This window comes from Miniopterus schreibersii (genome assembly GCF_964146895.1).
Source record: "Miniopterus schreibersii genome assembly, chromosome: 7".
In the NCBI taxonomy this organism is placed as follows: Eukaryota; Metazoa; Chordata; class Mammalia; order Chiroptera; family Miniopteridae; genus Miniopterus; species Miniopterus schreibersii.
In genome coordinates, this window is record NC_138108.1 from 71,835,769 (window position 1) to 71,851,752 (window position 15,984).

Genomic DNA, 15,984 nt, shown 5'->3' on the forward strand with positions numbered 1-15,984 from the left:
ATAAATAACTTTTATTTTAAAGGTATTGCTATTAAGGAGTCAGCAAAAGTGGGTGATCAAGCTCAAAGGAGGGTGATGAAAGGTGTTGATGACCTAGACTTCTTCATTGGTGATGAAGCAATAGAAAAACCTACATATGCAACAAAGGTATATTTTATGATTTGTAAAAGTAAATAATGTTTTCTTTTAAAAAATTAGTTTGTTTAATGATATTGCCATTTGGAATTTCACTCAGTTATAGGCCTAATACCCTTAACCTCTTCATGATAGAAATTTCTCTTTCCCAAATGTGGCCCCTCTTACCTTAGCTTTAACTTTATCTTTTTTTTTCCAAGAGGAAAATTCAAGCCTACCCAAATGAGCAGATCTACTTTTCCATAACCACTAGATCTCAGAATGATCAATGTGATTAGCTTTCTCGTACCTCTACATTGCCACATTTAGAGACGTTTCCCATCAGTATTCAAACCCACACCATTTCTCTCCTCTTTGAAGCTTACGTCATCTGGAAGTACCGTTCTCTTTCCCCCTCTTTTTCTTTTTCCCTTTCTTATCCTGCCCTTCCCCCTCTTCCTTTTTATTGAGGTATAATTTATATGTAGTAAAATAGGTAAGTCTTAATTATATAGTTAAAAGAATTTTATGACTAATCATAGAAGTTTAGGATATAGAGTAAATCTAGTAACCCAGATGCTTTTCTTGTGCCTACTCCCATAGCCCCCACCCCTACCCATACCAAAAGGTAAACAATGTTCTAACATTTCTTATCTTTGCCTCATTTGCAGATTTCCTCCTTTGTACCTCATTTCTTCTCTTCTCATAAGTTATTAATGAACAACTACAATGTGTAAAAAACTTGGCTAAATGCTGAGAATACAGTGGTAAATAAGAAAATGACTTTCCTGATTTTTAGGCTGTTATAATGTGGTAGAAAGGAATATACTGAAGAAATAATTACAAGTGTAAGGGTGTTACAAAAGGGAAGTACAGGATACTCTGGGAATGTATGTCAGGAGTAGCTAATCTAGTTTGTGGATTCAGGAAAATCTTTGAGGAGTATATCTTTTAAGCTGAGACTTGAATAACAAAATAGTTCGGTGAATTGATGTAGGCAGAGTTTTTCTAGGCAGAGACTCCAATATTCAGGAAGGCTTTAAAGTATGAGGGAGCCTGGAACTGAATGACCAATGTGCCTGAAGCATAGCGAATGAGGTAGAAAGAAGTGAGGAAGCTGGATAGGTAGGCCAGGGTAAGATTGTTGAAAGTCTTGTTAGGCCATTTTAAAGAATTTAACTCTGTCCTTTGGGCAACATTAATGGGTTTAAGTAGTATTTAAAAGCACAAATATTGAAGTCTATTGACTTGGGCTAGAATTCTGGCTGTGCCACTTTCTAGCTTTGTGATATCATTCAGTAACTTAACCTTTCTGAGTTTTCGTTTCTTCATCTGTAAAATGGAGATAGTACAGGATTGCTGGGAGGCTTAATGAGATGATGCATATAAAGCATTTGTTACAGTGCTTTGTACATCATGAATACTCAGTATATACTGGCTGTTTTTATTTGGGGACACAACATCATACTGGAAAGACCAGACTGTTATAATAGCTAAGGCAAGGAATATTAGTGACTTGGACTACAGTTAGTCAGTGGGAATAGAGAGAAATGGAAATTAAGTATGTGCATACAAACATTTAACTTTCATCATGGGATCTTCTGGTCAAGATGGCAGCATAGGTAAACGTGGTACTCACCTTCCACAACCACATCCAAATTACTTCTGAACTACAGAGCAACCATCATTCAGAACCACATGAAATTTGGCAGAATGGAAGTCCTACAACTAGGGAATTAAAGAAGAAGCCACATTGCTACTGATAGGAGGGGTGGAGACGCTGAACAGGCTGGTCCCATACCCACATGTGGCAGACAAAAATTAGGAGGGCTATCTTGGCTGCAGGGGTCCCCCTCAAGGAGTGAGGGGTCCCTTGCCCAGGGTTCCAGTGCCAGGAAGAGTAGTCCCCTTAACTTCTGGCTGTAAAAACCAGTGGGGCCAACTGGTGTGGCTCAGTGATTGAGTATCCACTTATGAACCAGGTCACGGTTCAGTTTCCAGTCAGGGCACATGCCCAGGTTTCAGGCTCGATCCCCAGTAGGGGGTGTGCAGGAGGCAGCTGGTCAGTGACTGTCATCATTGATGTTTCTGTGTCTCTCTGTTTCTCTGAAATCATTAAAAACATATTTTTAAAAAACATAAGAAAACCAGTGGGGATTGAGGCTGAGGGAGACAGTGAGCTGCTGGTGTCCCAGGTAGTGCCTTTTAAAGGGCCCACACACAGACATATTTGGACTCATTCCCTCTGAGCTCCATCATTGGGACAGCAGCTTGAAAGGCACCAGAGACATACAGGGAGGAACTAAATTGTCTGGCATCAGGATGAGAGCTGGTAGAGGCCATTGTTCCTTTGATGAGCTCTCCCTCTCCACAGAGCTGGCATATCTGAGTCTTCATAAACTTGGCTAACACTGTCCCCACTTCCCATCCCCACCCCACCCCACCCCACGATCCTGAGGTCCCACTCCATCCAATTTCAGTCCCATGCTGTTTCCAGTGGCTTTTCCATATGAATGGCCTATCTTGGCTCATGCTTCACATTTTCCTAAAAGTCTCTCAAGCAGCACCTGGCCTCAGCCAGGCCTGGCACTAGCAGCAGCTGCCTTGGTTCACAGCTTAGCCTCTCCTGGGCACCTCCAAGACCAGCACAAGTAGCAGCCATTTGCAGATGGCTTTGTAGCTCATGCCAGGTGACCTTGGGCAGAACCACGTCAAAGTATCACCACACAACTCCACAAGTGACACACTAAAAGGACAAACTCAGTGGCCACCAGAGCCCTGCTGAAGTAAGTCCTACTTTGTTGGGTGGACCCCTGCATGCGCATATATATATATATATATATTTTGGCCAAGAATAAAAAAGTGGATACTTAAGGAATAACAGGGAAATGATTAACAAGATATTGATGATTAATACTTTGTAATTGAGGATAATTCCCAGCTCCTGGATAGTTTCCTTGCTCCTCATTTCTTGAGATTGAGAACATTTAAGGAGAAACAGTTCTGACTGGGATGTGGTATAGGGAGGAGAGGATAAGTTCAGTTTTTACTAAGTTGTGTTTTAGTTATTTGGGAGACGTCTGATATATCCTTAGACAAATATTTGGCTTTTGGAGCTCAAAAAAAGATAAATATTTGAAAGGTATGTTACCTCTGGAAGGGCTGAAATTATGTAGGGGAATGTATATCAGGGAAGAGGTCTGGGACAGCCCGATTAGTGCTCTATTTAGGTTTGGGTAGAAGAGGAAAACCTTGCAAAGGAGACTGAAAAAGCATGGTTAGAGGACAGGGTAAACAGGAAAGTGATCAAGAGCATGGAATGTCGCTAAGATATCAGTCACCTGGATCCCATATATTAATTGCTGTCTTTAGTTACAAGGATGTCATTTGTAACCTTAATAAGAATAATTTTAAAAGAGTAGTGCATTTGGATTACAGTAGGTTGGATTGTGAATGGTAGGCCAGGAAAAAAATGTCAATATTCTTTGAGATTTGACTGTGATTGGGAGGGAGAGATAGATGAAGAGATACGTGAGTTTACCATAGAAGAGAGATTTAAATGTTATTGTGAAAGAGCCATCAGAAAAAGAGATGAAAGTAATTCATAATCCAGGTCTCTGAGAAAGCTAGAGGAATGGGGTCCAGAGCACAGATGATCTAATTGACATGAGGAAGATTCGCTTATGTTATTAAAAAGTGAAAAAGAAAAAGGAGTAATTATGGAATCAGTTTTATAAATTTGGTGAAGGGATTCCTGTTTGTTAGCTTCTGCTTTCTCTGTGAATACATGGGGATATCATCTCTGCTTTCCAGGGAATAGTGAGAGGTGAAATCTGAGTGATAGGGAGAACATTTAAATCATCCTTATGGAGAGTAAAGATGAATAAAGAAGCAAATGCTTGCCTGGCAAAGTTAGGGCCATTCGAGAAGAACGATTATGAATACCTAGTTGTATCCACCCAGTACGTGTGTTTCTTCAGTACAACCAGCATTCTGTGTATAGGCAAGTTTAGGGTAGGATCATGCTGAGTTGGGTTTTGGTAGGTGGAATGACAAAAGGAAATAGGAATAAAGTGATGGGGCATAAAATCTAAACTGTGTGTGTGCGTGTGTGTGTGTGTGTGTGTGTGTGTGTTGGGGGGTGTTGATAGCTAGGGAATAATTATGATATACTGGGGGAAAAAGATTTAGCAAGGTGTTAGAACGATGAGTGGTTGTGATCAGAAATGGGTGTTCTTGGATTTCAGGGATTTAGAGATGCTGATGATACTAAGATCTAAACTGGCCAAAATGGAAAAGAAATCTTTGAAGGTGATGAAGTCAGTGAGCTGAGAAACCAGAGTTCCTCTGCACTGATTCTGTTCTCTTCAACACATTTTCTTGTCTTCCAAATGCTACGAACCTAAAAAAAACTTTTCTCAATCTTTTTCCCTACCTTCTTTCCTCAGACTTTTAGTTGTTATTTTCCACTTAAAACCAAACTTATTTTGTTTCAAATTATTTGATAAACTTTGTTAAGTCCATTGTATTTAACAGTCTTCATCCTTCTTGATTTGTCTTTTCTCTTTCTAACATGGACTATTCTTTTTGTTACCTTTTTTTTTTTAAACCCTATTGTCACTAGTTCCTCCTCCTTTGCCCACTACTCAAATGTCTGTATTTCCCAGGTACTGTCCTTGATTCTCTTTTTTTTCTTTATTAAATACTTTGTGTAGGTGATCTCATCCACTCCTCTGTCTACAAATACAACCTAAATCTCTGCTTCCAATTCCTTGGCCACATTTCCATCTACCTACTGTCATCTACCTACTACCTGGCTCTCAAATGTAATGTATCCAAAACAAAATTTACAATATATACTTTACCCTTGCTTCGTTCAAGAAAAAACAGAACACAACTTTTGTATCTTGATTAATAGATTCTCTTCTTTCTGATTTCAGAGCTAGAAACCTCTTGGTATCTTTGAGTTTCTTCTCATTCTTACAGATAGAAATCTTAAATCTGGCCTAACAGCATTGATATCACAGTTGGGGCTCTTATTTTCTCATTCTTAATTCTTTTACAGTTCTTTTCAGCTTTCTCAGTGCTGCTATAGTAATTTTCCTAAAAATCAAAGCTGTTCTTGTCATTTCCCTGCTTAAAAATTTCTACTAATGCCTTATTTCTTACAGACTAAGATCCAAATACAAGGCACATAGAGTTGTTGAGAATCTGGACCCCTTTATCTAGAACTGATCTGTCTTTCTACACCCTTTCCCCCAACCCTTTTGTCATACATATTTCTCCTTGTTAAATGCAGTGTTTGTCTTTTTATATTTTTCTTTCTATTCTTTATCTACATGTTCTTTCCTCTCCCTCCTCCAAGAAAAAATCAGTAAGGTTGCTCCTTTAAGACCTAACTTAGATATGACCTCATCAGTCATATAGGAATATGACCCTTTCTGTTTTTCCTCAGAAGCCAAGTTCCTCATCTTATTCTAGGTACTTTATTTCTTTAAAAACTTACAATAGATTTGTATCTATTTCTTTCACTAGATTGAGCTTCTGTTGGCAGGATGTTCATGCCCTTAGCATTTGTGGCAGTGGTTCACACTTGGTACACAATAAAATAACACTTAGAATATTTAAATATGTAAACTGTAGTAATGTTATAAAATGAATGATGTAGTGCTTGTTTTTCCTTACTTAAACTGAGGACTAGAAGTCATACTATAATGTCCTAAAAAGTATGTAGAAGGCTAGGGTGAGATGTGGATATTAGGGACTAACAGGTAAGAAGTTTAATGATTAAATAAATGACACAGGATGATTACTTGTTCTTTCTGTGTGAGATATTGAGTATGTATGATGTGCATGGAACTATATATTTTTGTTTGATTCTTTTTCTATTACATATATTAAAGTTTTTTGCATAAATTTTTAATTTGCTTGTTTAAGGCATTCTTTATATATTTGGAATACTAATCTTTTGTTAGTTATATGTGTTGTGGAACTGTATTTTATTGCAGAGATGCACAAATTTTTTTTCAATGCCTTTAGTGTCTCAGTAAGACTGTTTAGAGTGCCCTCTAGACCAAAACAAATATCTAACAGTTTGCTTATTAAGCTAGATCTAAGCAACTAAGTAGCCATTTGAAAAAAATAAGACACTTATTTGAAAGGAAAATATTTTATTTAATTGTTAAATAATTACAATTCTATTAGGATGCACTTCACAACTTCTCATACCTGGAATCAGTTGTACACTGCCACCTGCATTTCTTAATTTACACTATTTTTGGGGGGAGATACTTAAGTTTTTATTATAGCAACTACTGGCAACTCAGCTTCTCAAAGAGGTGGTATTATTGAAAGGAATATAGTATTACCTAATGTTGAAACTGAATTACCATGAACTAGTAAGATATGCAGTGCCAAACTGATTTTGAGTATCACTATATTTTCCTGGAAATTTTATAGGACTTGATGTTGTCTTTGTGAATTTGCTGTAGTACCCTGGGGCTCAGTTTTAGAAGCATGGTTCTGTACAGATTTATACAATTTTTCTTTTAATTTTACATGCTCGATTTATGATTATCATTGATATATACTTACCAACTGTGTTTTATATATTAGGCACATAACATATTTGTGAAAGAGCTGATAAATTAAAAATAAAGGAAATTGTAATAAACTGTAATTTTCATAGGCTTAATTTTAATAGGTTAAGTTTTTCCCTTTTTTCAAGATTTCCAGAAATCTAGAAAGACAAGTACAATGATCTTCCATGTAGATTTATAATTTTTAACATTTTGACACACACGTACATATATATATATTTTAATCCTCACCCAAGGATATTTTTTCCATTGTTTTTCGGAGGTGGTAGGGAGAAGGAGAGAGAGAGAGAACCACTAATGTGAGAGAGACATATCCATTGGTGCCTCCTGCATTTGCCCCGACCGGGGCAGGGAGTGAAGTCTGCAACCGAGGTATGTGCCCTTGGCCGAAATCGATCCCGGGACCCTTCAGTCTGTGGACCCATCCTCTAACTACTGAGCCAGACTGGCTGGGGCTGCATTATATTTTATTGAACCACCTGAAAATATGTTGTAGAGATAATTTTATTTATTTCTAAGTAGTTATATATGCATCTCCTAAGAATGATCTACAGTTTGATTATCACACCTAAGAAATGCTGTCCTCATCTAATATCCACGAATGATCTAGTATTCCCCGGGTTTTCATTTTTGGTAGTTTATTTATTTTGATGTTAATAATATTTAATTTGTGTTTTATATTTTGTTTTAATAGTGGCCAATTCGCCATGGTATAGTTGAAGATTGGGATTTGATGGAAAGGTTTATGGAACAAGTGATCTTTAAATATTTAAGGGCAGAACCTGAAGATCATTATTTTCTTTTGGTAAGTACAAATTGTAATTTCACTGAGGAAACTCTTGAAGAAACTCAGTGAGAATTTTTCATCACATCTGTATTCACTATGGCATGCTTTGTTGTTTATTAAATTGTCATATGTCTACAAGACTTTGTTAGAAAGCTCCATCATCTTTAAGACCATTCTGTTCTAGGTTCAAATAGAGTAGTAATATGTTGAAAAAACAAAGTTTAGACACTTAAATTCTTTTGATAATTAATATGTAATCTTTTTGATAGGAATAGTAAGGTTCAGAAAAAAGTTGGAAATATGACACTTCCCTTTCTTATTTCCAGTCTTATTATTATTTCATTTGTAATTCTTGGCAACAAAAACACAATATAACTTAATTTTTAAACTTTTTCTTCTTTTTTTACCAAAGTAGTTGCGTGTTCATAGCTTAAAAAAAATCAAATGGTGTAAGATTTAAAACAAAAAAATTGCACTCTCCTTCCTCAGCTCTCCCAATCCTTTGTTTTCCCCAGAAGCAAACATTTAAAAAATTCATCCATGTTGAGGATACCAATAATGTGTTGCTTTTTGTTGCTGGGCTACATGTATTCCATTGTAGGAATATGCCCTACTATGTATTTTCCATTGATGATAATCATCTGGGCTGTTTCCAGTTTTTTATTTTTATTTCAGAGAGAGGAAGAGAGAGATGGAAACATCAATGATGAGAGAGCATCATTGATCGGCTGCCTCCTGCATGACCTCTACTGGAGATCAAGCCCGAAACCAGGGCATGTGCCCTGACCAGGAATCAAACTTTGACTGTCTGGTTTATAGGTGGATGCTCAACTACTGAGCCACACCGGCTGGGCTCCAGTTTTTGACTATTAATAGTTTGGCTATTGGGAACATTCTTATACTGGTCTTTTTGTAGACAAATGTTTTTATTTCTCGTATAAATACCTAGATACAGAATTGCCATAGGTAGGTACATAATAGGGTTTATAGGAAACTTTCAGAACTTTCTCAGAACCTTTTTGCACACCCACTAATAATATGTTAGCAGTTTGGTTGCTCTACAATCTGTCCACTATTTGGTGTGTCAGTCATTAGTTTTAGTTTTAGCCATTTTGGTGCATGTGTAAGCTTTCTTATTTTGGTTTTAATTTGCATTTTCCTGATGACTAATGACATTGAGCACTTTTTCATGTACTTATTAGCTATTTGTATGTTTTCCTTGTGAAGTTTCTGATTATATTTTATGTAGAACTTCTTTTTGTGTTGGAGTTTATAGTTTAACTGTCTTGATGTTTTAGTTTGCTTAATTTTGTATGTATTGCTAAATATCTTAATACTGTTGAACACAGTTCCAAAACTCTCTTAAATAACTTCAGACACATCAGGCAGTTTAGCTACTAGAAGTTTTACATATGAAAAAGTCTACTTATTTTTTTTGAAAAAACTTACTTTATAGTTTAAAATTGAATAAAAGATTTAATTTGTAATGAATTCAAGTTTTATTTTTGCTCTTTAAATTTAAGGAATCCATGCCTTACCCCAGGGCCAAAAAGATAATTCTTTTTGCCTTTCAACTTTACATATTTGAGATAACAAAAAGGATTGGATTGTCATATCAAATTCATAAGAATCAGACTTCTTACCCAGTTTCCAACTTTAATAATTTAAATGAATTAAATGATCATGAGACATAATCAAAACATGAAGTCCAGGATTGCCAATGCTGTTCCTAGGTCCTTTTTGCCTCAGAATTAACCCACAGGTTTCTAAGTGATATATGAAGAGAACTATGTAAACATCTCCACTTTATACCCACTTAACAGTTATGTAACATATATAACATTTTTCAGGAAGCTGTGCCATAAATTTGTAGAGTCTTGGTGTATTTACTATAATTCTAGACAGACCAGATACATCCTGCTATAAACATTGCATAGATGAGGATTCTTCCACTAGCAAATACCATTGGTATGTTTTCCTGGAGGTCTGTCATTACTGAGTTCACTAGGTGATTTGACTGGGTCTCCTCCCTCCCTCCACCCTTCCCTTTCTCAAAGTTTAATTCTTATGAGTGGCATGACATAGGAATTCAGTTTCCTTTTTTTATGTGAATAACCACATTTTTTGCATATGTATAGATCTGTTTGAATTCTCTGTAGTTTTTCATTGGTCTAATTGTGTCTTGACCTCTAAGTTTGAAATGACTTTTAAATACCGTGTTTAAAATAAATTACTTTTCATTTAAAATTGTGTAGTTATCAAAGTGATCTGATATCGTCTATTTAAAATGTTATTCAATTTAATAGACTGAACCTCCTCTGAATACTCCAGAAAACAGGGAATATACTGCTGAGATCATGTTTGAGTCCTTCAACGTCCCGGGCTTGTACATTGCTGTGCAGGTAAGGTGCACAGATTGCTGGACGCTGGGTTCTTACATTTCAATCTGCTTTCCCTCTCTCTCTCTCTCTATCTCTCTCTCTCTCTCTCTCTCTCTCTCTCTCTCTCTCTCGCTTTCTCTCTCTCTCTGTCTCTGTCATCTATCTCTATACATCTATATCTATATCTATATCTATCTATATCTATATCTATCTATAAAACCTCAAAGCATACCATAGTTCTCTCCTGAATCAATAATTTAGAAATCGTATTATAGGAAATTGAGTTACTTAGTCAACAGAAGAGAAGTGCTGAAGTGTGTTAATGATTTAAGGTTAATTCAAGGCCTTTATAGGACAGAAAAAGGGGAACTAATGTTTATTGAGTGTTCTTCCATGTCAAGAAGTACACACACACACACACACACACACACACACTCACTTATCCTTGTAACATTTGTTGTGTCCTTTTTTTTTTTTTACAGTCTGTTTTGACTGATTTACTGCTAGGTGTATTTGACCACCACCTTCTTTTTGCCTCTTGGTATCCCATATATCATAAGTCCCTGTAATATTTTATTGCCCTTAATTTGTATGTGTATCTATATGGTACAGCTTCTGTCCCATCCCTCAGGGTCAGAACTCACCTCTTATTTTTTAACCCTATAGTAAATGTGATAACCTGGCATATCACAAATGCTTAATGAGTATATAAACTATTGTATATAGTTTTGTTAGCCCACAATGATTGTGGTGTGATCCTGTGTTAAAATTGGAGGTCAGCCTAGGTGTCTTTCTATGTCCCTTTCAGCTATTATATGGCAAGTAGATAAAGCCAGTTTTGCTCTGTTTTTAATTATTAGTCAGATATCTTGTTTGAGGCTTGGACTGTATGAAATTTAGATTTTAAAAAATGAACCAGCTGTGTTAATTTCTTAATTCTTTTTAAAGAATTACATTTTATTGCCATTGCCACAACTTTTCATAGAAAAATGTTATCTCATCAACTGTTTCCTAATTAGATCATAGTATGGCGGAAGTGTGCAAGGGCTTTCTGTGGATAAATTGTTATATATTCCTAGATGCATGTTTCACTTAGAGAATTTGGAGCTAATCTTACAAGAGTGATACCCACCATGTTTGTTTATAGCCATCTATGTATTGAATAACTGGTGATTGGGTGATTGGTGGTGTGTTTCTTCTACTTTGTTGTTTGTAACTGGCTATCCCATATAAACATACTTTAAGTCTTGATAATCATAGAACTGTACAATTTCATGTTAGTCTTCCACATTTTTTTGGCTTTAGGAGAAAAACGGCTCTCGCTAAAATATGGAAAATTTATAAATATGTCCCTAAAAGCAAATATAAGCCTGTAATTTTTTTTTTTAAATATATCTTTATTGATTTCGGAGAGAGAGAATTGAAATATCAATGATGAGAGAGTCATTGATTGGCTGCCTCCTGCGGGCGCCTACTGGGGATTGAGCCTGCAACCCAGGCCTGTGCCCTGACTGGGAATCGAATTGCAATCTCCTGAATCATAGGTCCATGCTCAACTGCTTAGCCACGCCTGGCTGGGGTAAGCCTGTAACTTTGTCTTATGAAATGTAGGATGTGAACAGTTTGATTGTATAGTGTAAATTAATTTGTGTATTTTCTTTTCAGACATACTACATTTAAAATTGAATAAAGTACTCCAGTAAAATATATATATATTTTAACACGGTCTTTGTGCTCTTTTTTGCCCGTCTTATTTCTTTCTATTCAAGGCCGTTCTTGCCTTAGCTGCATCCTGGACCTCAAGACAAGTAGGGGAACGAACATTGACCGGTACTGTAATAGATAGTGGAGACGGTGTCACTCATGTCATTCCTGTGGTAAGGATATTTTAAAATTACTGAACAGGGCATCAAATAACACACCTGGCAAAGTTAAACTGTATGAATTCAATACCACTTTTTAGAAACTTTAAATATTATACTTTAAAAATGTGCTGTAACTTGGCTATTATAACTTTATTTTGCTCAAATTATTAAAATTTTATAAATTCTAAAATGTTTCTTTTGTTAGAAGTTTGTACTACTGTTAGAAAATAATTAGAAAATTATTAGAAATAGTTTCTAATTCATAATTAGGAAATGATGAATTGCAGTGGAGTATCTGGAATGGAAAATATATTTCTTTTCTTAAACTTGGAATTCTGTTTTCCAGTTTGATGTGTCTTTGTGTGTATTAGCCAGTTGATAGTCTCTCTCATCCTTAATTAACACATTTCACACTGGTGTGTACATTAACTAAATGGCAGTTAGTTGTGAGCATATGACTATTAATAACTTTTAGGGAACTATTTTTTTTAAATAAAAAGTTCAAGATAATGATTGTGCTTTATGGTTTGAATTTAGTCAAGTATATTAAGAAAAATGTATCAGATTGGATATAAAGTCCAAGATAGCACTTTTTTGCCAGGGCCTTTGTGCTTCTAATCTTAATGACAAATTAGCTTTTTTACTGTGCCTCATAGATTCAGAATGACAGCTCAAATGTATATCATTATTTTCATATTTCTTTTGAATTAATGGGTTATTTTAATAATTGTGTTTTATCTTCTTTTTACTGACTTATTAGCTATGCTATACTTTCTTGTTATTGTCATTTGCTTGTTTCTTGGTGGTAGTTGCTCTAGGGCTTATAGTAAACATTTTTAACTTATCATAATCTAATTCCAAATAATATTCAAATATTTCATAACCCTTCTAGTCTTTATTGTCATTGTCACTCATTTTACCTCTACATGTTATTTACTCAGTAGTACATTATTAATTTGTTTCATTGTAAGTCGTATATTAGTTTTGCTAGTGCAGCCATAACAAAGTACCGAGTTGCTTAAACAATAGAAAATTAATTTTTTCACAGATATGGAGGCTAAAATGTTTGAGGTTAAGATGTTGGCAGGATTGACGTCTTCTGGGGGCTCTCTCTTTGGCTTGTAGAGACCGTATGTCTTCTCTGTGTCTGTGTCCCAATCTCCTCTTTTAAGAACAGTAATCATATTGGGTTAGGGCCCACTCTAATCACCTCATTTTAACTTAATTATCTCTTTAAATACCCTGTCTCCAAATGCAGTCACATTCTGCTAGTTTTGGGGATTAGTACTTTGACATAAGAATTTTGGGAGGAGCGGGTCAGCAGTCAGCCTATAATAAATAGTTATCTTTAAAAGAGATTTTGAAAAACATACAGTTCTTTTATACTTACCCATGTAACATTTTCAGTGCTCTTTATTCCTTTATGACAGTCCAGATTTTTATCTAGCATCATTTCTTTCTGTCTGAATGATGGTTTTTAATATTTCTTATGGTGCTGCTGATCTGGCTCTGAATTCTTTCGATTTATGTACATCCTTTGAAAAAGTCTTTATTTTGCCTTCATTTTTGACAAACAGTTTTATTTGGGTAGAATTTTAGGTTGACAGTTTTCTTCCTTTCAGTATTTTAAAAATGTAACTCTACTGTCTCTGACTTTGTTTCTGAGAATGTCTGCTATAATTCCAGGTTTGTTCCTTTGAATGTAATGTTTCTTGTCTGGTTGCTGTCAGGTTTTCTCTTTACATAGTCCAGGTTCACTGGATTTCAGCAATTTGACTATGATGTACCTAAATGTGGTTTTCTTTATTTCTTCTCATTTGGCTGCTTGGATCTGTGGATTTGTAGTTTTTATGATATTTGAGCAGTTTTTGTTCATTATTTCTTCACATATCTTTTTTGTCCCTCCTTTACCCCTTTATCTTTGGGAACTTCAATTACATGTATATTAGGCTGTTTAAAGTTGTCTCATAATTAACTGATAATGTTTTCATTTTTCCCCTATCCTCTTTTTTCCTGTACTGTTTTAGATAGTTTCTATTTCTGTCTTCATGTTCACTATTTTTATTCATTGTCTAATCTGCTATAATTACATTTAATGTATTTTTAACTTCATATATTTTATTTTTGTTCTTAGAAGTTCTGTTTGGGTCTTTTTATAGCTTCCATTTCTCTGTTCCTCATGCTTCAGTTGATCTTCTTGATCAGATGGTGTATATTAGCTGTTTTAATATCCTTGTTGACTAATTCTATATCTTTGACATTTCTGTTTCTTTCTTTATTGATTGATTTTTCTCTTGGTCAGGGATTGTATTTTCCTAGTTTCTTTCTTGCTCATAATTTTTGATTCACATTCTTATGTCTTGGGTTTTTGGACTTCTTTAAATATTTTAAAGTTTTTTCTTGGGACACAGTTAAGTTACTAGGAATCAGTTTGATCCTTTCAGGGGCTCCTTTAACAACGTTTCGCCTAGGCCTGCTTTGTACCCAGTATTGAGGCAATATTTTTCTGAAGACTATTAGGTGCTGTGCCTTGTGTTTGAAGTTTTAAAACTCTAGTGAGTGGGAACATAAACTATTCCTAGCTATGTATGAGTTGGGGATTGTTCTGCCCACTCTTTTCCAGAGGTTTTTTCTCTGGCCTTGATGATTTTCTAATACGCACTTGAGGATTACTAGTCAGGTAAGGTGATAATTCTCTTCAGATCTCCGCAGCTATCTATGCACCTCCTTCCACTTTAGTAGTCTTACTTGCAAATTCTGTATCCTCAACTTAATGAGACCACCAGACTCTGGGGTCTCCCTCCCATTATTGCTGCCTAAGAGCTCTCCCTGGGCAGCAAGATGGGATGTTCGTAGCACTCACCTTGTTTGTTTTCCCTTCTCTTAGGGATCATTGCCCTACTCTGCCTGTTCTCTAATATCTGAAAACCTATTTTCATATAATTTGTCCTGTTCTATTTTTAAGGTGAGAGGATGAATTCAATCCCTACTATTCTGTCATGGGCAGACGAGGACAGTTCTGACATTCTTTGTTAATGAAATTTAACTTTGCTGCATTACTTTTAGTTCTTCTGACTTGTATCAGTAAATTTATGAACTTATTCTGCAAAACTTATTATTTGGCACTATTATGGTGCATGTAATGTTTCAGGCTTGTGAAATTGGTACCTAATTCATTGGGAAAAATGATAGCCAGTTCGTGAGTTAGTGATAAATTTCCTACAATGCAATCTAAATTTTTTATTGAAATTAAAGAAGATTTAAAAATCATTTCATCTGATGTCTGTTATCTAAAACATTTACTACTTCTGAAAAATCATTATTTGTATGTTAATGACTCATTTCAGTCTTGGTTACATAATCTTACATAACCAAGAGTGGGAGAATATGTCTTAAGTTGCTGCCCATTCTTGTTCCTTGTACAGCATTATCAATTTTATGATAAGTAACTATGAGGAATACAGTTGAGCAATAAAGACTAGAAGAATTATCCTGAGATAAAGTAATACTTAAGATGCATATATAGTATCCTGAGGTATTGGTCTTTAATTATTTGGGTTATATTAATTTTGAAAACATTGACAGTAAATTTGATACTCTCTTTCCCCTGTCTAGGCTGAAGGGTATGTGATTGGTAGCTGTATTAAGCACATTCCCATCGCAGGACGAGATATAACATATTTTATTCAGCAATTGCTGAGAGACCGAGAAGTAGGAATCCCTCCAGAGCAATCCTTGGAAACTGCTAAGGCAGTAAAGGTAAAGAGTGATGAGAGTGTACTTCAGTTAGAAATTAAAATAAAATTTATAATACTAACATGAAAAATTCTTAAGAATAGTACTTTAAAAAAACATGAAATCTTCTTAAGAACAGTACTTTAAAAAAACTTGTTAGCCAGTTACAAATTATTACCCTTAATTTTATATATATATTAATTATATGTTTTCTCTGTATTTCTTGTAAGGAAATTTTATGCAGATTATCAACCCTTTGCCTATTTTCTTCACATTTCAGCATTTGAGCCGACTAACAGAAGAACATTTATACCAGTTGACTAACATATTTTCATGATTTCCTATTGTAAAATACATTTTCTCACTTCACAGAGCTCTCACATCTTAATTTCTTCACTGAATTCCTTATTTTAATTCTGATAGTTTTGTATTACAAAAATTTTTTGATTTGATTGATTTGGCTATAGCATAGTTAGCTCAAGTGCTATGGTAAATAGAAAAAT

General features: G+C 35.2%; 1 protein-coding gene across 2 annotated transcripts in view; it reads left to right on the top strand.

The window, feature by feature from the left end:
• Positions 1 to 15,984, top strand: part of ACTR3 (actin related protein 3) — a 49,362-nt gene that overhangs the window by 22,789 nt on the left and 10,589 nt on the right. For both annotated transcript variants that reach the window (XM_081142242.1, XM_081142241.1), the window contains 5 exons: positions 23 to 147; positions 7,408 to 7,518; positions 9,807 to 9,902; positions 11,651 to 11,758; positions 15,362 to 15,505. In XM_081142242.1, coding sequence (XP_080998368.1) covers positions 23 to 147; positions 7,408 to 7,518; positions 9,807 to 9,902; positions 11,651 to 11,758; positions 15,362 to 15,505 — 584 coding nt within the window. The remainder of the gene's footprint in view (positions 1 to 22; positions 148 to 7,407; positions 7,519 to 9,806; positions 9,903 to 11,650; positions 11,759 to 15,361; positions 15,506 to 15,984) is intronic.